Below are 22,504 nucleotides of genomic sequence, written 5' to 3'. Positions count from 1 at the left end.
TTAAAAAAAAAAAGGATGGGCATGGTGAACTGGAAAGCTGAAGACAAGTACATCTCTGGGGCTTGCTGACTAATCAGCCTCTCTTGCTGGTATGTCTGGCCAATGAGAGACCCTGCCTCAACAGCACCTGAGGAGTAACAGTGAGCTCTTACACACACACACACACACACACACACGCACACGCAAACGCACACACAATAATATCCACTTGCATTGCACCCCAAGTGCCTTCCGTGTGTGACATCCCCCAGTGCTCACAATCAATCCTAAGGAGGCGGGCGGTTATGCCCTCGCCTCCACAGCACAGATAAGGACCCCAGTCACTGAACAGCAAGATGGACTGCTGAGATAGGAGCCCGGCAGTTTGGATTCCGCTGTTATAATGGCAGTTACTGCTTTACAGAGTTTTTGAGAGAAAGGTGGGCTGCCAAGATGGGCCTTCTCCTTGGGTAATGATGTAGAACTTGGGCTTATTTCCCATAGTTACATTTTTAAATGTATGTGTAACTGTATTAGTTACTTACTACATATGCATGTGTGTGCATGTGCATATATACGTGTGCATGCGTGCATGTGCGTGTTGGGCTTGTCAGCAAGACCACCTGCCATCACTTGCTGGGCCATCTTACTGGCTCTGTAACGGTTTGTTGTTTCTTGTTGTTATTGTTTTATAAATTTTTTATTTATTTTATATACTAACCATAGCTTCCCCTCCTTCCTCCCCTTCTGTTCCCTTCCCCCACCTCCTTTCTACCCTCCCCCCACCATCCACTCCTCAGAAAGGGTAAGGCCTCCCATGGGAGTCAACAAAGCATGGCATATCAAGTTGAGGCAGGACCAAGCTCCTCCCCCTGTATCACTACTGAGTGAGGCATCCCGTCATAGGGAATAGGGTCCCAAAAGCCACCTCATGTGTCAGGGACAGATCTTGGTCCCACTGTTAGAAGCTCACAAACAGAACAAGCTACACAGCTGTCACCCACATGCAGAGGGCTATGTAGGTCCCATGCAGGCTCCCTTTCTGTCAGTCTAGAGTTCATGAGCTCCCTCAAGTTCAGGTCAGTTGTCTCTGTGGGTTTGCCCCTCATGATCTTGATCCCCACCCTTCCTCATATAATCCCTCCTCCCTCTTTTGGGCTGGACTCTCGCTGGCTCTGTAATATTAAATATCAAAGAAAAGTAAACAGTTGGTAAATTACTACTTGTGCCTATCACGGTGTGACCACCACTGGCTGATCTAGAGGGAAAACCCTCTCCCACAGTAAGAGGAAGTGTCCTCAGCCAAGGACACAGCATGGGAAAGTGTAAACCTGAATCCAGTGTGGCTGACAGGTTCAGCAGCTCAACACAGATACTAAATGACTGTATCCTCTGAGAAACTGAAGTGGGATAATTTTATCTACTTCATCAGGTAGCTGGCTCACAGATCCAGAACCTGAGTGGCTGGGGATGGAGGATCACAAGATCAAGGGCACCTCAAAACCCAGCACAATTCTTCACAGACCTCGAAAGAACAGTACTCAACTTCATATGGAAAGCAAAAAACCCAGGATACCCAAAACAATCCTGTACAATAAAAGAATTTCTGGAGGCATCACAATCCCTGACTTCAAACTCGACTACAGAGCTACAGTACTGAAAACAGCCTGATATTGACATAAAACAGACAGAAGGACCAATGGAACTGAACAGAAGACCCAGATATTAATTCACACACTTTCGAACACCTGATCTTTGACAAAGAAGCAAAAAATATCAAATGGGAAAAAGAAAGCATATTTAACAAGTGGTGCTGGCATAACTGGATATCAACATGTACAAGAATGAAAATAGATCCATATCTATCACCATGCACAAAACTCAAGTCCAAATGGATCAAAGACCTCAACATAAAGCCAGCCACACTGAACCTCAAAGAAGAGAAAGTGGGAAGTACACTTAATCTCACTGGCACAGGAGATCACTTCCTATATATAACCCCAGCAGCACAGACACTGAGAGAAACAATTAATAAATGGGACCTCCTGAAACTGAAAAGCTTCTGTAAAGCAAAGGACACGGTCAACAAGACAAAACGGATTAAAATTCTAACTTTGCCAAGCTCAAATCTGTCTGTTGAGAAAGGAGAACGGAAATGACTCTTTTCTGTGCCAAGAAAATGGGAATATTAGAATGCTGACCCTTATGAGAGATTTAACGGGAATATTAGAATGCTAACCCTCATGAGAGATTTGAAGCAAAACAGGAAGTTTAAAATTAGAAAGAAAAGACACTCATCTTTGGCTTCTCCCTTTTGGGGGTGAAGAGGCACAATTCGCAGCTACAGCAGGAAGTGTCTCTAACCCCAGGCCCACCATTTACGAGGCAATATAAATGGGTTCTTCACTTACACAGCTGAGCTTCCATCATGATCTTGACCTGCATTATGGGAGAACTCATTGGCCCAGTCCCCTTCTTTCCTAGGACGCTGTAAGAGCCAGATAGTCCCGCAGTGGGGAGCGGTAACCTCACAATGAGAACGGATTAAAGGGACTGTCTTTAAGGTGTGTGTATTTGTTGCCCATCTATGACACTGTGCTCAAAGGATATCAAAGAGAAAAGGAAATACAAGATACGGCTGTAGTTTGCAAAGAATTTACTATTTCCATACCAGAATTTCCAACACCCAGGAGGCTGAGACACGAAGACTGCCTTGAGTTTGAGGCCAGCCTGTTGTAGAATAGTGAGTTCCAAGCCAGTCTAAGTGAGCTATAGTGTAAGACTATGTCTCAAAAACAAAATGCTAGGACTGGAAGAATGCTGTGGATTCCAATAGCCAGCGTTCAGACCCCAACATGCACATAACACGCCTGGCATCCCACACACCGTATCCCTGATTCTGAGGAAGGCAGCAACAGAAGGGCTGGGGATGGCTGCTCTCTAGTCAGCTGAAGACTTGCAAGTCTTAGGCTCAGCAGGAGACACTGTCTCCAAGGGGTAAGTGGAGAGTGCTGTAGGACACCTGATGCCCTCTTCTGACCTCTACATCTGCACCCACTCACACAAGTGTACAAATACACACAGAGGCTGGGCGGTGTGGCGCACACCTTTAATCCCAGCACTCTGGAGACAGAGGCAGGTTGATCTCTGTGAGTTCGAGGCCAGCCTGGTCTACAGAGCAAGTTCCAGGACAGGCTCCAAAGCCACAGAGAAACCCTGTCTCGAAAAAACAAACAAACAAACAAACACACAGAGAATATTTATGTTGCTCTAAAAATATATATAATTTAAAAGAAAAGATAACATATTTTAAGATAATTAGCAATATTGTATTTTGTCACCTTTTTAAAAAGTATAAGCATGTAATTTTTAAGATGTTGGAGAGATGACTTGGCAGTCAGGAACTCTGGCTGCTCTTCCAAAGGACCCAAATTTGGTTTCCAGGGCCCATGTCAGGTGAGTCATAACCACCTGCAACTCCAGTTCCCAAGGGCATGATGCTCTCTGGCCTTCAAGGGGACCTAAACACACATAGCATACACCCACAAAGATGAAAGTCTAATTCTTTCTCGTTTTAGTTTTGGTTTGGTTGTTTTTCAAGACAGGGTTGCCCTATGTAACAGTTCTGCTGTCCTGGAACTCACTCTGTAGACCAGGCTGGCCTCAAACTCACAGAGACCCACCTGTCTGTGCCATCACCGCCCAGCGGCTTGGCAAACTAAGGTCTGAGATCCAAACGCCTGCTACCTAATTTGAGGTCTTCTTGGGATGCAGCCATACTCCTTTGTTTACGCAGCACACGCAGTGACAGACATGGACAACTGCAACAGAAGTCAGCGTCTCAGGACTAGATTACTACTGTACAGCTCTTCACAGAAGTCTGGTAACCTCTGCTCTAAAAGTCCAAGGAGGAAACACTGTTTCAATACTGACTTCCATTAAGTAGCTTTCTACTTTCTAAGCAATAAACACCCTTGAGGATAATGAGCCATCCGCCTAGGAGGATGAAAACTTTCAAATCACACAGTCAAAAGATAGAAATAGAGTACTATATAGTTCAGGCTGGCATGGAACTTGCTTATAACTGAAGATGGCCTCTGACCTCTGCCTCCAAGCACTGAGATTACTACACCCACTTCAGTCTCTAGGTGTCATTTCAGACCCCCCCCCCATTCTAACTGTGGTTTAGCATATCTTTTCTGTATGGTATTTATAAACTCCTAGTGACTGCCTTAAAGTCAAATGGGCTTTACCCCTACTGAACTCATCACTTCCTGCTCCATCAGAATGGCAGAAAAATTTTATAATAAAATCTTATTATCGTTCATTTCTAAGATATAGTGAAGACTATTTGGAACAAACTGAATAAATCCATTTGTTAAGGGGAAACTTTCAAGTAACTAATGGCATCAAATCTAACTGATTATAACAACAACAAAAAGACCTGGATTTTCCTTTGGAAAATACTACTTGCTAAACTGGCAACTCAGAGTATGGCTTCTGTGAAACTAATATCAAAATTCCCATTAGCAATATTTACCTATGCAGCCAGGAAAGGCCAGTGGCGCTATACTCGGTGGCACTGGCCGCTCTCCTGCACACCAGCACTACCGTGGTCAGGTGCTGCTCAATGAACCTGCAGCAGCTTGTAAGCCCTGATACCTCCACCCAGTCTGATCCTTCAGAATCCGTCTCCCTCCTCCCCAGCACCCACCACCTGCTTCTGTTTTAGATCGTTACATGATTGCCATCCAGACAGCAACACTTGTAGGAGACAAGTATGGTAGCCGACTCACATTGATGTAATGGAAAAGCAAATGCTCTGATGTCTCCGTCACACAGGAAAGCCCAGAAGACAGCACAGCCTGGTTCCCTGCAGTAGCAACTCTTCTGTGCCATCCGTGGAGCAGTATTTCTCAGTGCCCGCCCCCCTAGTCCTTGAAAAACCTCTTCTCGCACCGGGCGATGGTGGCGCACGCCTTTAATCCCAGCACTCAGGAGGCAGAGGCAGAGGCAGGCGGATCTCTGTGAGTTCGAGACCAGCCTGGTCTACAGAGCTAATTCCAGGACAGGCTCCAAAGCCACAGAGAAACCCTGTCTTGAAAAACCAAAAAAAAAAAAAAAAAACAAAAAAGTCTTCTCACTGCCTACCAGCTCCTGACTGGTGTTCTGCCTCAAACCCTACCAGAACCCTACCAGTCTGGCCCCACTTCTGCCATCATCTTTCCTAACCGCCTCCTGTGTCCCACGGTGAACTTGCTCCTCCGTTCCTTTGGCACCTGCTAATAACAAGACAGGCTTTGTTTGTGTTTTGTCTTAATTTTACTTTTTAAACTTGGAAAGTTTACAGTTTATAATTTATGTATGTTTCTGTCTGCATCTCTAACACACCAATTTGAACATCTTCATGGGAGAACCATAGTATACACTTCTGGATAATTCCTGCTCACAACAAAAGATCAATGCTGTGGATAAGGAACTCAATAAATATCTAGCTAATGATTCAAATAAAACACTGCACACAGGGTGTTAACTGTAACGACAGTAAGAGGATGCCATTACTCGGACAGTCCTTTTCCTAACTCTACCAGCCAGCCTCAGTCCCCAATCAGGCCTATGACACAGATGTTTCTCTAGAGACCCAGAGGATGGTGATAAGCCAGCTATGACCCCCTTACGTCATTCTGTAAATCTCTGTTTAGATCGCAGGCCCAAAAAGGAGGGGGGTGTGACTTCAGAACCACAAGGACTAGAAGACTTGGCGGGGAAGAAGAAATAAATCATGCATGTGGCTTTTTTCACGTAAACCCAACCACTGTCTGTGTCGCAACTGCTCTTACGTGGCTACTTTCATGCAGTAGACAAGCTGACATTTATAAATGATTTACAAACCTATAAAATGAACTTTAAAGATACAGCTTTTCTTCATTACAATGTGCATAAAAGACAACCCTACACCTCAGCACGACTCCACGCAATCTGTGACTACTAAAGCTAGTTTGTGACAACTAAAGCCATGTGCAGTCCCAGCTACTGTGTCTGGGGCTAGAAAGATCCCTAAAACTTGATCCAGTCCTAACATCTGCAACAGTCTACTCTGCTACCAACATGTGCTGGTCTTTCTCTGACTTACTACATCTCCCTACCCCAGGAAGGAAGAAGATGGGGGCAGGCACAGACTGTGGGTCATGAGGATCAGCGGTCATTTTGTCCCTGACAAAGGAAAAGCCTCCTCTCAGGCATGCCTTCAGGTGGAACCCTTCCTTCTGATTCTGTCTTCATGAAAGAAAATGGCTAAGATAAAATTCCTGCCAGCAAGGCTTGCAGGTTAGCTGCCCCTCAGCAGGGGAAGGGTATGCCAGACCTTGTCTTTCTAGAACATTTGGTCTTTGGACAGCTACTACAGCAGCTTAGAAGCACATTGCAGGCCTCACCCTGGACCTACCTGGCCAGAACTTGTCGTTTGGGGAGGTGTAAGGGGTCTTCTACTGACTTACTCAAAGATACGTGAGGTACAAAGCCAGGGTTTCGATACCACTGTCCAACAGGGTAACTATGAGCCACATGCTGCTTTTTTTATATAATTATTTAAGATGAAATGAAATCTAAATTTCAATTCCTTAGCCTTGTTAGCTTCGTTTTTGATTGTTAAGCTTCTAGACATGGGACCAGTGAGATGGCTCAGTCAGTAAGGGCACTTGCCACCAAAACTGACCAGCTAAACTCAGAAACCCATACGGTAGAAAAGAACTGAAAGCTACAAGCTGCCCTCTAACCTCCACATGTCTGCTGTGGCACATGCATGTGTACCTGTGAACACGCATGTGCACACACATACACACACCCACAAAAGAAAAATAAACATAAATTAATTTCCACACAAGGCTGCTCTACTGAACAGCAAAGAAAAAGAACACTGCCCTTCTCATGCAAAGTTCTTCCCACAGCACCAAACACAGAGCTGTCCCAATTGGGCCACTGAAAGCTACACAGCAAGATTAAAGAATTGGGGGCGCATGCCTTTAGTTCTAGCACTCGAGAGGCAGAGGCAAGTGAATCTCTGTCAGTTCAAAGCCAGCCTGGTCTACAAAGTGAGTTCCAGGACAGCCAAGACTATTACACAGAGAAACCAGGTCCTAAAAGCAAAACAAAACAGATTAACGAAAACTGTATTCAATTTTCATGCAATTTAGACCAAGGAGCTCTTGGAGCTGGTGATTCATCAGGTTCTACCAAGCCCCATCATCTAGAGAGCAAACTGGGCCCTTTCCCAAGTAGCTCCGCACTAGGAAACAGGTCTGAAAGGTTCCCAAAGGCCACCCATCTTCACAAGCAGGTACGCCAATTGCAAAAGAAACTGACAGGAAAATAAAGACTGTTTGGCTTCCCTACTGGTTCTTAAGACTGCAAAGAGAGCTTTAAAAAGACAATCTTTATCAGAACAAAAGCTATGCTACTGATAACATTCTTTGAAAGACCACACCCAAAGTTTATCACAAGCTCAGGTTTGGAGGTTAAGTGTCCCCTAAAGGTCACACATAAAAGCTGATGTCTAGGGTGGGCCCTGTTTTTTGTTGTTTTGGTGGTGGTGGGGTTCTACGGACAGTAGGAAGCGGGTCTGGCAGGAGGTTCCCAGGTCACTAGGTCTCAGAGAAAGGCAGAGACGTGTTCTTCCTCGCCATGCCCTGGGTTGTGCAATGTAATCAAGTGCTTGCTCCTCTCACTACCCTGCCTCTGCATGCACCGCATGCTAGAGAAGTCAGGAGGTGCTCACGCTGAGCCTGCACTACTCCGTCTGCTCCCTCTGCACTCTGATTCTCCAAAGCAGAGCAAGGCTAAATAAACCTTTATACAAGTCACTTGCTGCCTGGGGAACTCTGCTGTGGCAACACGAGGTTACTAATACACTGTATATTCAAACCACAAAGGTTCGCCACAACACAGACTGCCAGGTGGCACTGCCGGGTCCCACTGCTGCGCCCCAAGGCCAGGTGTCTGTCCCACTGCCAGGTGTCTGTCCCACTGCCAGGTCCCACTTGCTGGTTTCAGATTCCACACCTTTAGTGCAGACCCAGGAGTCTGCATTTCTACCTCATCCTCAAACGGTGTTGCTGATGGGGAACTGGGAATCAGATTCTGCAGACTATTGGCCCAAGAGAGCGTTAATACTGGGAAAATCCTGAAACTTGCTCACACACATACCATGGTATCAGGCAAAAGTGCTCTTTGAAGGAAAGCAGGCTGGAATCAAATGAGCCAGACTAACACATTTCACCTCCTTTTCCCTGATATACCAGAGAATAAGGAGAGCATCAAGTGGCAAAGGAAACGGGGAGTAGCTTTTGGTCTTTTATTTTTAATATACGATGTGGCAGCTGGGGCCTTCATTAGCTTTCCCTCACATCTCAAAGAAGTAGCTTGCATTTTTTACCTGCTCACTTCAAAAACCCTCTGAAACCCGCTGAGACAGACCTTTCCTTCTCCAAAACTACTGAACTGAAGTCAGTCTCCAGTGACTTTAGCTACCCAAACCACTGTGGCCTTAACCTCCATTGGAAGCCTTTGTTTTAGCAACCTGTTCCCAGTACATCACTGCTCTACTCTAACTATATCCTCTGCCTCTTTTTACGGCTATTTAAAAAGCTTAAGGGGAGGGACACACAAGGCCCCAATCCCAGCTGAGAAGCTATTGGCAAATGATGGTTGTTGGGGAAGGAAGAGTCCATTTTCTTTGGGGCAATAGATCCTGGTAGGCTGCGCGGGCTCCAGTGAATGGTCCAGCACTGTGTACATGCAGGGTGCTCTAATTGGACTCAGTGAGAACTCAAAAGAAGACATGAAGGTACAAAGAGGATGTGTTGGGGATCAGGAGGAGAGGAAGAAAGAGGTGGGGTAGATATGACTAGATACACTGCATACATATATGAAATCCTCAAAGAATGAAAAATACTTAAAAAAAAAACAATTTGCTGTAATCCTCTGTATTTTTGTCATTGAGAACTTTACCTTACCCCCGTATCTCTGAATACTCACAGTTTACTACTGCATGTGTTTTATTGCGATGCTATTCCAAAACTAATGTCATTCTTGGGGAAAAAAATTCTCAAGGGAAAATATCTGCCCATGCTATTGAGTAAGAAAAGGCCCTTTTCCGAGCACAGGCTGAGATCTGCTTGGAAGGCGATGAGGAGGAATGCAAATGTCCTGGTTCAGGAATCCTGCCTGCTTCTCCCCTTTTACATGGTAACAGGAAATCTTTTCCTCAGCATCCTAAATAGGGCAGAAGACCAATGCAAGTACATTTCAGTATTAGTGCATAATCGGTCCACCAGGGAAGGCAGTAAACAGATACCATACCCCTTCCGTGGGACAAGGCCGTCAAGGTAGAGATCTAATCTAGAAATTGCTTTGCTCTAGAGTTGACAGGCAACGAAAAGTACATGCAGTCTTTGACCAGTGTCTGCGTGTGTGTGTGTGTGTGTGTGTGTGTGTGTGTGTGTGTGTGTGTGTGTTTGAGACAGGGTCTTAGAGCTAGCTTGCAATTCTCTTCATAGCCAAAGCTGGTCTATATAAAGAACTCACAGCAATCCCCCGCCTCAGGTTTGAGCCACCTCACCCAGCCTCTTTGGTTCTATGTTCAGTAATGTCCATGAAAGCGCAAACAGAAGAATGAGAAATGTCTGGCCCCACAGGGGAGATGCCACCCAATTCAGCAGACCTCCCTAGCGGCCCCTCTTCCTGGTGAATCACTCCTACAGGTGTTCCCCACACTCACACTCCGATTAACTCCTCAAGTTCATCTATACGGGAATATTTATTTTCTATTGTTTTGTTGTTTTTCAAGACAGGGTTTCTCTGTATAACAGCCCTAGCTATCCTGGAACTCCTTTGTAGACCAGGCTGGCTCTGCCTCCTGAGTGCTGGGATTAAAGCCGTGTGCCAGCACCGCCCAGCCTTTATGGGAATATATAAAACAATTAGTTTTTGCTGCTAATTTTAGCAAGTTCATCTCCATTAAAAAAAAAAGTCAGCAATGATTCCCAACATCACCTCAAGCTGACACATAAAACATGCAACTTTAACATATCCCTATGTTATCCCTGCATCCCGAAATCTACATCTTTAAAACACCCCTTTGTTCCCTCTTGACCTTCCCACCTCGGGTAGTTGGGACTGATCCTTGACAACCCTTAACCTCAGCTCTCGACCACCTCTGTCTTCCCTCACCCAGTCCTGAAGTAAGACCCGAGGATGAATGGCATCTGCACTCTTCATATTGTTCCTAAATCCAGTGCTATGAACAAGGCCAACCCTCAAAAAAGAGTAAGCTAAAAGTATTTTTAAACTAAAACTCCTCTCCATTCCAGCCACTAATGTTACTTAATCCTACACTTTCTTCCCAGTGTGGTCCAACAAGAATCTCTATTTCAACCTATTTACCACATAGTTACCAGCTTCCTTCCAAAACATAATACCACTCCCTTAAAAAAAAAATCTGGAAGATGGCAAGATGGCTCAACCATTCATGGCACTTGTCACAATCCTGATGACCTAAATTCAATCTCTGGAACCTACATGGTAGAAAAGAAAATCAACTCCCAAAAGCTGTCTCCTGACCACTACACACATGTCCCCTACATAAACACACACACACACGCGCATGCGCGCACACTAATAAATATAGATGGATGGATGGATGAATAGGTTTCTTCGACCATTTCCCATTGCACACATCATATTTAACAAAGTCCACACCCTTCATGATTTTGATCCCCTTCCCCTTCACCACATCCACCATGCATCTTAAGGGGCTTTCACGACAGCAAACACAAGCTAATCTCTTAACTGGAAAGCTACTACTTTCCTCAACACCCTTCCCCACTCCCTCGTCTAAGTAACATCCACCCTTGCCCAGTGACCTCTCCTCTGTGCCCCACTGAATGTCACTTTGTATCATAATTATATCCCACATTTGAAGAGCCTATGAAAGATGGTTCTGCAGCTCGAACTCTGGCGCACTCAATTGACCCTGTGTGCAAGGTGCACATAATATGAATTTGTTGAACACGTTTATATGCATGCATATCCTAAAGAATAAAATCTTCCAACATCTTTTATTACTTCAGGAGGCAGTATACCTTTTTCAGCAGCACAGCCACTACTCTGCATCTCTGGAACTACTCACAGGCCATTTGGAACTGCCTTTCAAACTTGTTTACCCTCCAGAGATGGAAATCACTCCCCTTACTTTATATGCATGAAACATTTTCAACCAAAAATAGTAGTGGCAAATTTGGGCACTGCCGTCCTCTACCCACCCTCCTTCATCATATGGAATTGTTCCAAATTTCTGGCTCTTTCAAACAAGGAAGTCCTCCTCAAAAGACAACTCACTGTCTCTGACAGGGAGCCACAGACTCCCAAGGGATTTCAACTAGCAATGCACAGAGGTTGCCCATGGTAGCATGAGTGGGATGAGCAGAGTCTCACCAAAGGCTCCCATCTGATGCTGAAGACTTAAGAGTGCATGTTTAGGTGCAGGCTTCATTTTTCCTTTAAATATTTCATTTTACCTTCTCAAATACATGTTTAATAAAATTATAAAGTGTTGAGGTTTTTTTTCTTTCAAATTATAAGAGGGGCTAAATCTTTTCATTAATTCTGTGAATGCCAAGAAAACTGAAAATTGAACGTGACTACTGAATCATTTCCAAAGTCATGAGATTCTGCTTTAATAACTTCATTAGAATATCCTTAAGCCAGAAACTGCACCACCCTTGTCCAAGAAAAAGGTTCCACCATTTGAAAGGCCGACACTACAGAGAATGAAGTCCCGATTTTGCATAATTCTGTAAGAAGAGCCTGCTGAGTGAACTGCCCCATTCTAGTAAGGAAGATACATGAAAAAAGGACACGGCCCCACCACGCAAGCTGTCAAAATCAACGGAGACAACACCTGTATTCTATAGCACCTGTCCTAGAGAGGCAGTTCACACGATAATACTCACTATTACCCTCCCCAACTGATGTGGAGGCAGATAAGTCTTTTTATCCTTAAACCATCCCCTCGGGAAGGGAGAATGGTGCTCTTCCCCATCACTGGGCAGGGCAAACTGAGGAAGCAGTGAGCAAAGGGGGTGGTCTCATATGCCTCCTTTCCTCTCACGCCAGCACCAAAGGCTGAGCCCTGGATTCCTGTCATCCCACTTCCAAGCTGTCTTGTCCAGCAAGAAGAATCAAACTCCAGCTCCTTTCCGCAGAGATGCACACGGACCCAGACACCGCCCGGCCCTAGCTCCCAGGAGCGGCAGGTGGAGGCACCGTAATGGTGGAAGCAGGAGGAGAGGAGAGGAGGAGCCCTCAGCATCCCCCACCGTCGCAAATCTCAGCCGAGGCGAGCCGAGGAGAGCCGAGGCCGCAGGGCCAGGGACCCCTGACTCCCCACCCACGATGGGTACCTTCGAGTACTCCTGAGCCAGCTTCTGGTACTTCCCCTGCAACTCTGCGGAGGCCATGGCCTCCCCCGCCCCGTCCAGGCCGGGCCGCCCGGGCTGCTGAGCCCCGCCCCCCGCCCCCAACCCCGCACTCGCTCCTGGGCAGGGCTCGGCCAGCTTCTGCGGCTTCGCCGCCGCGCCTCCTCCTCCACTTCCGGGTTTCGGGGCGGGAGGAAGGCGGGGCGGACCCGGGGGCGGGGCGACCACGGGGGAGGGACGACGTCTTGACATCACTGCCCCGCCCTCCCGTGCTCCAGTTCACGCGTGTGCGGCCCGGCCGACGTGCCTGGTCTGTGCCTGTGCTCGGCCTGTGGCCCGAGGCGCCATCTTGGGCCAGGCGTCAAGATGGCGACCCGGCTCGGGGCGAGCCAGACTCAAGAGGAAAGAATATGGGGCCTACGGAATGCACGGAGCAACACGAAGGGAGACAAGGAGTGTGAGGAACGAAGAACCGGAAGGAGAAGCGTTCTAAGAGCAACGAGAATTCTGGCCACCCTGTCCCGTGGTTCCCATAGCAACTGCCTGGCGTCAGCTGGTTGCATCTTTGAAGAGGAGCCTGGAAGCCTGTATTCTGCTGTCTCTCATTCGTTATCTGGATTTACAAGACTTGCTCTGCACTGTATCAAACCTACCACAGATTTATAAGGCTTGCCCTTCTCCCCTCCCTGGATCAGAAAACCGTCATTGCCTTGGGTCTTTTGACATATTTGCGTCCATTCTCTGCTCACATGCCACGTGCCCATTCCTGACCCCTTTCCATGCATCTGAACCATTTTCAGCGGCCAAAAGACCGTTCGGAAATTTCCGAGAATTTCTGCCACGCATTGAGATGTGAAGAACGTTAATGGTTTAAAAAGAAAAACAACTAAAATTAGATAGCTTGAGATACCTTATAATGGAAAACTGCCTCCCTTCCTTAATTTAAAATATTCTTTACAATTCTGTTAGGGATTAATTTAAGTGTAACATTGAAGTATTTCTTGATAGAATAATATGAATTAATAAAAACTATGTTTGTTGAGGATAATACGGCAGTTGAAACTAATGAACTACATTTGTACATTATCTACACATATATAAAAACATCAATATATTAAAACATATTAAATGTAATAAGTTGTGCTGGATGTTGCTGTGTAAGCCTTTAATCCCAGTACTTAGAAGGTAAAGGCTGGTAGAGCTAGGAAGTTCCCAGGCCAGCCTGGGCTACACAGAGAAACTGTCTCAAGAAAATGTAAATTACAATACCATATAAGTATATTTTTAAAATATGAAGTAGAAGCTGGGTGGTGGTAGCACATGCCTATAATCCCAGCACTCAGGAAGCAGAGGCAGGAGGATCTCTGTGAGTTCAAAACCAGCCTGGTCTACAAGAGCTAGATTCAGGACAGGCTCCAAAGCTACAGAGAAACCCTGTCTCAAAAAACCCAAACAAACAAACTATATGTGTGTGTGTATATATATATATATATATGTGTGTGTGTGTGTGTGTGTGTGTGTGTGTGTGTGTGTGTGTGTATAAAATTAGAAACACTTGGGAGACTGAGGCAAAAGGACTTCATGTTCAAGGGCATTCAGGACTACATAGTAAGTCTAGGCCAACCAGAGCTGAATAGCAAGATCTTATTTTAAAAATTGTGTGTGTGTGTGTGTGTGTGTGTGTGTGTGCGCGCGCGCACGCGTATGAGTGTGTGAGACCTACATGAAGTAACATTTTGTATTATTCTCTTTTTTGCCTACATCCCTTTGTATGTATGTGTGTATGAGTGTGTGTGTGAGAGAGACTCACATGAAGTAACATTTTGTATTCTCTCTTTTTTTGCCCTCACCCTTTGTATTATTCTTAAACTCATAAGCAGGTAGTAAAAGTGCAGAGACAAGAACTGGAAGGCTACACATTAAACTGGTTAGTGGCTGCACCTAGTGAGAAAAGAAAGAAATGAAACGGACAGGACGGATGAACATCAATTTTGTTTCTTCAGGTTTTTAAAGGAAATATTATATTTATTGTGGCAGAAATAGTCTAAGAATGCTAGGTCAGCGCTTTAGACTATAACTGAAGTAAAAACTGGGCTAGCCTGGTTACCCTTTTCCTGTGAGCAATCAGGACTCGTACAGCAGTGCTTAGCCTGGACCCTCTTTCTGTACGGAAGCTAGAAGAGCTGCACGTTTTTGGTTTGTTACACTTGATCTTAGCCAAAAGGCCGAGAAGCGTTTTTGGTTTGTTAATAAACAGCTACTGCCATCCAAACTTTCAGAATAGTTTCCAAGAGTTCTGTTAGTTTTCTGTGGCGCCACCAAGTGGCAGAATTAAATATTGTGCTATATTTCCTTGCCTCCTGAAGGAATGGAATTCTTTTTATTATTTTAAAAATGACATTCCAGAAAAAAAATTCCAAAGAAAGAATGTGCAACTTTAGCCAGAGAGCCTGTGTAAATTCATGTTACTGAATTTAGAAATTTATTCCCACTGGCTGGCTGTTTGGCCAGACACTGTTTTAAGGTTCTAGTTGGTAAATATGAATAATTTAAAATGAAGACTCTCATTCTCAGTTGATACTAAAGAAAAAGACAGGCCGCAAAGGGTAAGAAGTTAATTGCAGCATATGTACCCAACAGTAGGCTCTTGTCCAAATATAGAAAGAGCTTCAACAAATCAACTTTTTTATATAAAAAAAGCCATACCTACTTGTTTTACTACTTCAAAGGATGGCCGAGGCATGGGGAATAATTAATTGCCAAGTAGACTTTAAGGACCTGTGATCTGAGGGGAAAGTCCAGAGCACTGTGAAGACTGAAAGTGACGAGAGAATGCAATGCCAGCCTGGCAAAATGGCTCAGAGAGTGCTACCATAAAGCACAGTGTCTGATTTGAATCCCAGGACACACATGGTAAGAGAGAGCTGACCCCTGCAAGTTGTCCTTTGACTTCCGCACATAAACTGTGACATGTACAAGCACGCATGCGCACATACACACACGCACGTACACACATGTATATACACATGCACAAATACACGCACGCGCACACACAATAAAAAGTTTAAAATATATAAAATGCAGCACCGTTCTGTCAACAGTTATCAAACCTAATAAGGAAAGCACTGCACGTTAATATCTCACATCTGTAAGATTCAGAGAGATGGAGCAAAACTTGTCCGTTGCTGGCTTACAGCTGACTCTAGTGTGCAGTGCTCACAGTCAGTACTCATTATCCGTAGACTGCATCGGGAAATTTGCATAATGTGTGCTGTACGTCAGATCCACTCCTCACAGGGGCATCTGCAAGCATGCACAGAGTAGCACGAGATCTGAGTTACCCAAAACCTCTGCTCCCAACTGAGGAGGACTGCATTATTTTGCTTAAAATTTTGCTCTTTCAGTGGCCCCAAGCATAGTGGTGAAGCCCTTCCTACCCCTAGTCCTAAGTGCAAGAAGACTTTTAGCTTTATGAAGATGGAAGTGTGCAAGCAGCATCATTTAGGCTTAAGTCCAGAATGCTATTGTTGGACATGGTGACTCATTCCTTTAATCCCAGAATTTAGGAGGCTGAGGCAGGAGGATCTCTGTGAGTTTGAAGCAAGCCTGGTCTACAGAGTGAGTTCTAGGACAGGTAGAAGTACATAGAGAGACACTGACCAAAAAAAATGGCTCTTGATAGCTGGTTTGATATTAAAGAAGCAAAAATATGTATCAAATAATGTGTCTTTAAACCAAAGTACATTTGAAATGTGGTTATGTGTGGAATGGTTGAGGAAAATGTGACCAGACACTTTCAAAAACCTCAGTGTTTTCCACATCAGTAATGCTATTTGCTAAGTTAATGTTTACAACCATTTATAGAACATATGTAATGCGTGTACTAAGATTCAACTGAGACACATAGATTGAGGATGTTGTAGGACTTTTCTTGACCATATGGACAAGAAATTATGCCATTGACTTACTGACAATATGAGGAACACCGTGAGCCTCTGGATCTACTGAAAGACAGTATGAGAAACACCGTGGGCTTCTGGACCTACTGACAGACAATATGAGAAACACCGTGGGCTTCTGGACCTACTGACAGACAATATGAGAAACACCGTGGGCTTCTGGACCTACTGACAGACAATATGAGAAACACCGTGGGCTTCTGGACCTACTGACAGACAATATGAGAAACACCGTGAGCCTCTGGCAGAATGTTATGTCATGGATAGTAGAATGCACCTGTGTTGTCTTAGCTGTGGGAAGGTCCCCATGTTTGCCCAGGTCTGAAGAGCAAGAACTTCATTCAGACTTTCTCCCTCATCCTCCAAAGCAGACATTCAGAACAGAACAGGGAAAGATCAAGGAAGACAGCTCATGGGGCCTTTTATTGTATAGCACATTCTATATATAAACAAACCAATTTGATTGTTTATGAGACCATGTCTCACTGCGTAGCCCAGGTTAGCCTTGAACTCAGAATATTCCCGCCTCAGCTTCTCAAAGGCCTATGTTCAAGCCCCAGTACTGCAACATAAAATAAATTATATACATATGTAATCCATTCATCCATCAGTGAGCATCTGGTTTGTTTCCACTTAGGGATGCTGTAAATGATTCTTCTGTGACACAGACGCACAGCTATCCATGTTGGAGTCCTTGTCTCTGCTCTGTTGAGGGCAAGCCCAGAAATAGAGTTTCTGGGTGGTCTGGTAACTTTGTTTTAGCTTTCATGGACCTGCGCTCTTGTTTCCCACAGTGTTTTCCTGTGGATTGCACAAAGCTTTGACTCTGCACTGGTACAGCATTTGTTATTATCTATCTTTTTTGTCTAATCTGTCTGAGATACTAAAAAGCGGTGTCTTTAGCCTTAATTTGCATTTCTCCAGTGGTTGAGCTTGCCTTTGCCTGCTTATTGCCATCTTTGGTGTATGCATTACCTTACCTCCCTATGAACCGCACTCCTTGCTTTCTGTCTGTGTGGTAGGACCCAGGTCTGCCTGTATTGGGCCCTCTGAAGTCGGGGATCGTATGTCCTTCCTCTGCAGCTCCATTATGAGAACCAATCCTGAGCTTTCATTGGAGGCCACTGCCTATTGATCTTTCCATCAGTCCTGCCCTCACTCCACTGCCCTCCTTCTCCTTCTTCTAGCTTCAGAAAAAGTGAATTCCTATTTCACTAAGAAAACCCCTAACTCCTGGGCTCTCCTGCACTGAGCCCCACTAGTTCTAGGTTCAGTCAGCTCCCCTTGCATGTCTGTGTCCTAATGAGCATCCTTTCTCCCACTGGCAGTGCCTTCCCTGAGCCCCGCTACCTCCACACCTCCTCCCCACCTTTCTCCCCGTGACTTTTTCCAGATGTGCTTTAACTCTGTAAAATTCTGGAGTTACCAGCATGTGCCTCTTACCTTGTGTATTCCCTAACATTCTGTGTTCAGGCTTGCGCCCCCAGAGAGACAGCAAAGATCCTTGGAAACCTTCTAAGCCTTTTGTACCTGGTGTTGCTTGGTGAGATGCAGATATGCTCGTAGTACCTGGAGGGGATGCAGGGCTGTCCATTATCAGAAGGAACTCAGTTGCATCACATTTCTGCAAACACAGGGTTCCCTTCCCTCACCCACTTCCCTCTACCCACTTACAGTTCATCACAAATGGCTCCTTTTTGCTATTCTCTCTTCTGCTCATGGCCTTCCTCTGTCATTCCTTACTTCCCTTTTGGCACTGATTTCTTTCTGGAAAATTTTGACTATTGGGGCAACATTGATTGCATGAGCCCAGTGAAGATTTTTACCTAGAAAATTCTTCAGAGTAACATAGCAATTTATTTATTCATTTGTTTTTGGTAATATTGATTGTCTCTCAAAACATAACTTTAGCCAGGCAGTGGTGGTGCACGTCTTTAATCCCAGCACTCACAGAGGCAGGTGGATCTCTGTGAGTTTGAGGCCAGCCAGCCTGGTCTACAAGAGCTAGTTCCAGGACAGGCTCCAAAGCTACAGAGAAACCCTGTCTTGGAAAAGAACAAAACAACAACAACAACAACAAAAAATTTATTGTGGGCCAGTCTATCAAATCTCTAGCTTTTCACTTTCAGTTATGAAACCCATATTCCCTCTTATAGGAGAAGGAAAGGTAATCACACAGAATAGAGAGAATTCTGTGTGACCAGGATGATGGCTCAGTGAGTGAAAGACACTGAACAGGTGTCTTCCTCTGTCCTTCTCACCCATTCCTTTGAGACAGGGTCTCTCCCAGAACCCAGGCTTTGTGTTTTCTCTGCTGGGCTGGAAGCCAGAAAGCCCAGGAAGTCTTCCTACCCCTGCCTCCCTCAAAGCTGGGATTACAGGCATATGCAGGACACCCAGCTTGTTTTGTGGGTCTCATACTCATGCAGCAGCACCCCCAGCCCCTCAGCCCTATAGCACTTGTGTCTTAGTCAGGGTCACTATTGCTGTGATGAGACACTATGACCAAAGCCACTTGGGGAAGGAACGGTTTATTTGGCTTACACTTCCACATCACAGTTCATCATCAAAGGAAGTCAAGTCAGGAACTCAAACAGGGCAGGAACCTGGAGGCAGAAGCTGTTGGTGTGCTGTGTTGTGTCTCACCTCAAGATGCGGTTCAGGCCTATGGCAGCAAGGAGGAACAGGTTCGAAGCACTGAACTCAAACAGTCACGTAAAGATTTACTTATTGATCGCTACACGAAAGACAAAAGTTGTTGGGGGATAAAACAAGTTCCTCATACCAAAAGTCCCTGATCTAATCTGCATGTTTTCTGAAGGAAAACATCACACTCTACAATTTCAGTCCTTACTGTGCACTGTCTGCAGTACCCAATAATTCAAGACACTGCAGGTGGGACAGGGCCATCTCGTGACCAAGGCCATGCAAAGGCTGTACAGTTCCTTCAGAAAACCAGCTCTCCAGAGAACACAGAACAATCACCATTTTCACATTATTTCCTCAAGGTCAAAGTACTTCTAGAAAACAGCTGTGCTTTCTGACTTTTGCCCTGGAAATATGAAAACCACTATTCCATTCTAATGTTTATTATCCATACAATAATTCCACTAATTCTTCCTCTTCAAGGAGCTGATGCAGATGCCATGGCAGGGTGCTGCTTACTGGCTTGCTCCTCATGGCTTACTCAGTCTTTCCTACAGAATTCAGGACCACCAGCCCAGCAATGTCCCCATACACAAAGGACTGGTCCCTCCCCCATCAATCACTAATTAATGTTCTACAGGATCAGAAGACACGTTTTGAGACAGTTTTCTCCTTCTGCTATGTGGGTCCCAAGGACTGATCTTGGGTCATCAGCCTTGGCAGCAAGTGCCCCTTCCCACAGAACCATCTGGCCAGCCACACAATGATCTTTTAGGGCATCACTCTATCATCTTACAGAGGCGTTTTCCCAACTGAGAGGTCCCTCCTCTGTGACGACTCCAGCTGTGTAGTTAAGTCAGGTTTACATGGTACCAATGCAAAAAACAAACAAACAAAAAAACAAAAAACTTCTCTCTTTTTAAAGGGAATAAGCGATAGTTTATTCAAGAGCCAAATCTGAGTAACAAGGATTTAAGTTACCTCAAATTTTATGTTCCAATGTGAAGTATTTTCATGAAGCATTTATAATGATAGAACAAAGAAATCATAAATTAAGTCAATTTTGAAATACAGCTCTGATACAACTGAAGAGCAGTTACAGTAAGATGGAGAGGAACGGTGAGAGGTAGGGACCAACTCTGGCTGCTCCCCGTTCTCTCAGGGTCTTACTTCAATTCTGGCTCCAAAGATTAATTAGCTATCCACCAAAATTGAGGTGAGAGAATAACTCATAATGTTACACCTAGCTCCTCTATTCTCCTGGATCAACCACAGTTCTTGGATCAGAGGGATCATCTCAACAACATTTCCCAAGTATGGGGGTATTAAGTACCAGCCTCAGTACCCCCTCGGGGCTCAGAATTGGGTGTCTATGGCAAGCGAGGATCTAAGGGTAAAAAATTAACTCAAGAACATGACCTCTGCATCTTCTTTATTTTTCATGCAAGGGGAAAAAATGAAATGAAGGGGGCATAGAGGAGAGGAGGTATAAGAATAAGGGGAAGAATAAGAAGAAAGGAAGGGGAGTAAGGGGAAGAAGTAGAAGTAGTGAGGAAAAAAGGAGAAGAGTAAGGGCTGATCTCAATGAGGTTTCCAGTCTTTACAGACTTAGCTGGAAAATTCCATAGACAATGATAATATGCATAACAAAATCACAAAAAGGGGCAGGTAAAACCTGACAAAGCTGTACTTTGGAACAGGTGACCCAACCCAGGAAAGAGCCAGCATTCAAGGGGAAGTATCTGGCATTCTAAACTTTTAGATAAAGTTACTAAACAACCCTGAATCCTGGATCCACCCATTCTCTTCATCTAATCTCTTTGGTGATAACCAGCTTTGGGGACACCCAGATTTGTCTGTTAGCAAAGGGGGGGGGCACGCTGCCTTCCTGCTCAGTGCCGGTCTTCTATAGAAATTTCTATGTGGCCCCTTAGCAGGTAATTTTGTGGGACTGACTCTATGTAAATTTGACTGTTAGAACAAACAGTGAATGACATCATTCCAAGGCCTCATGGTGTGGGGTGCTAGAAATATTTTCTAACACACAAAAATCCCAATCATGCCGAATCAAAACAAGCCGAATTAAAAGATATCCAGGTTTAATAGGATTCCTGTGCTTTCGGGTGGCCCCCGAGGGGAATCAGGAAGCCACCACCAATACGATCACCTGGGGAAAAGAGGGAAGATCACATGTTGACTTTCCGGGGAGCCGTTTAAATAGACTGGGGGAGTGGTCCTGACCTCCTCGGGGAGGTGTCAAGGTGCAAGGGGCACAGGGGCAGGGTCTCCAAAGATGGAGGTTAGAGACTGGGATTTAAAAGAGGAAATGGAGCAAGGTCAGGCCACTGCCTGTGAAGAGTTTACACTGCTGAGGTGTTCCGGGATGAATCCCATTTTGAAGGGAAGAATCATGGCTTCCCAAGGTCTTTACAGATATGACAATGACTTTTCCAAAAGACAAGTATTCCCGCAGCTCTACAAAACATGTGTGGACATGTACGTACACACTTCCCGTGGGTCTGCCTATTGGTCTGCCAGCTGTGCGTTCACTGTATAGATTTGTGGACTCCAACACCCAAGTCACCACCTGAACCCTGAATCTGGTATAAACTGTGGTTGCTAAAGCACCCTCATCCAGGTTTATGAGCACTGTTACATTTTCAAGAATTGCACAGGCCATTTGCTGAAGACAGCCACTGTTAACATTAGAGTCCACAGACTTACAAAGAACTAGGATTTTCCACACCGAAGTTGTTGTGGACCAATTTACCCAGATAAACCTTAGAAGGAAGTGCCTTGTTCTAGGGGAGGTGAAACATTGCATCCTTCAGGAAAGCTTGGCTAAGCTCAGGAAGCAAACAACTCAAAGGCTTCAGGAAGTCCCTGAAACTGACAGATACACTGGATTCCTCCCTCCTCAAGGATATGAAAGCAGAAGGAATGGATAGGAGACACCCTTAAACCAGCAGGACTGCTTGAAAAGACACTTGTCACTATGCAGCTGCCTGCAAGTTGTGCACTGAACTCCGGGGTTCCAAGTTTCATCTGGGTGGGCTTTGGTAATGCAGCTGTCTCTGAACCATCTCTGCTCCTGTCAGTAACATCTAACCCATTCTCACCCTATAAGTAAACTATATATCAATGTAACTCCTATAAGTAAAAACAAGGTTTGAAGGTGGCTCAGTGTTTAAGAACACTTGCTGTTCTTGCAGAAGACTCAAGTTCTATTCCCAGCATCCACATGGTGGCCCAGACCCATCCATAATTCTAGTTCAAGAGGATCTAACACCCTCTCTGTCTTCTGTGGGCATCAGGCACTCATATAGTAAATAATATACATGAAAGCAAAAACACTTAAACACATAAAAATAAATACATCATTTAAAAAATAAACATTTTCACTAGCAATTAAAGACAGCCAGGCACCCGTGTCTTCACTGTATAACA

At 45.0% G+C, this 22,504-nt stretch overlaps 1 protein-coding gene across 1 annotated transcript in view; it reads right to left on the bottom strand.

Annotated features, from left to right (window-relative positions):
* Ppp1r21 (protein phosphatase 1 regulatory subunit 21) overlaps positions 1 to 12,594 on the bottom strand; it is a 61,744-nt gene extending 49,150 nt beyond the window's left edge. Inside the window, exon 1 of the mRNA XM_075955168.1 lies at positions 12,438 to 12,594. Within this exon, the coding sequence (XP_075811283.1) occupies positions 12,438 to 12,494 (57 nt within the window). The 5' untranslated portion in view covers positions 12,495 to 12,594. The remainder of the gene's footprint in view (positions 1 to 12,437) is intronic.
* Positions 12,595 to 22,504: the final 9,910 nt, after the last annotated feature.

This window comes from Microtus pennsylvanicus, chromosome 21 (assembly GCF_037038515.1).
Source record: "Microtus pennsylvanicus isolate mMicPen1 chromosome 21, mMicPen1.hap1, whole genome shotgun sequence".
Classification (NCBI taxonomy): domain Eukaryota; kingdom Metazoa; phylum Chordata; class Mammalia; order Rodentia; family Cricetidae; genus Microtus; species Microtus pennsylvanicus.
Note: the sequence above shows the minus strand (reverse complement) of the source record. Positions and strands in the feature narration are given on the sequence as shown.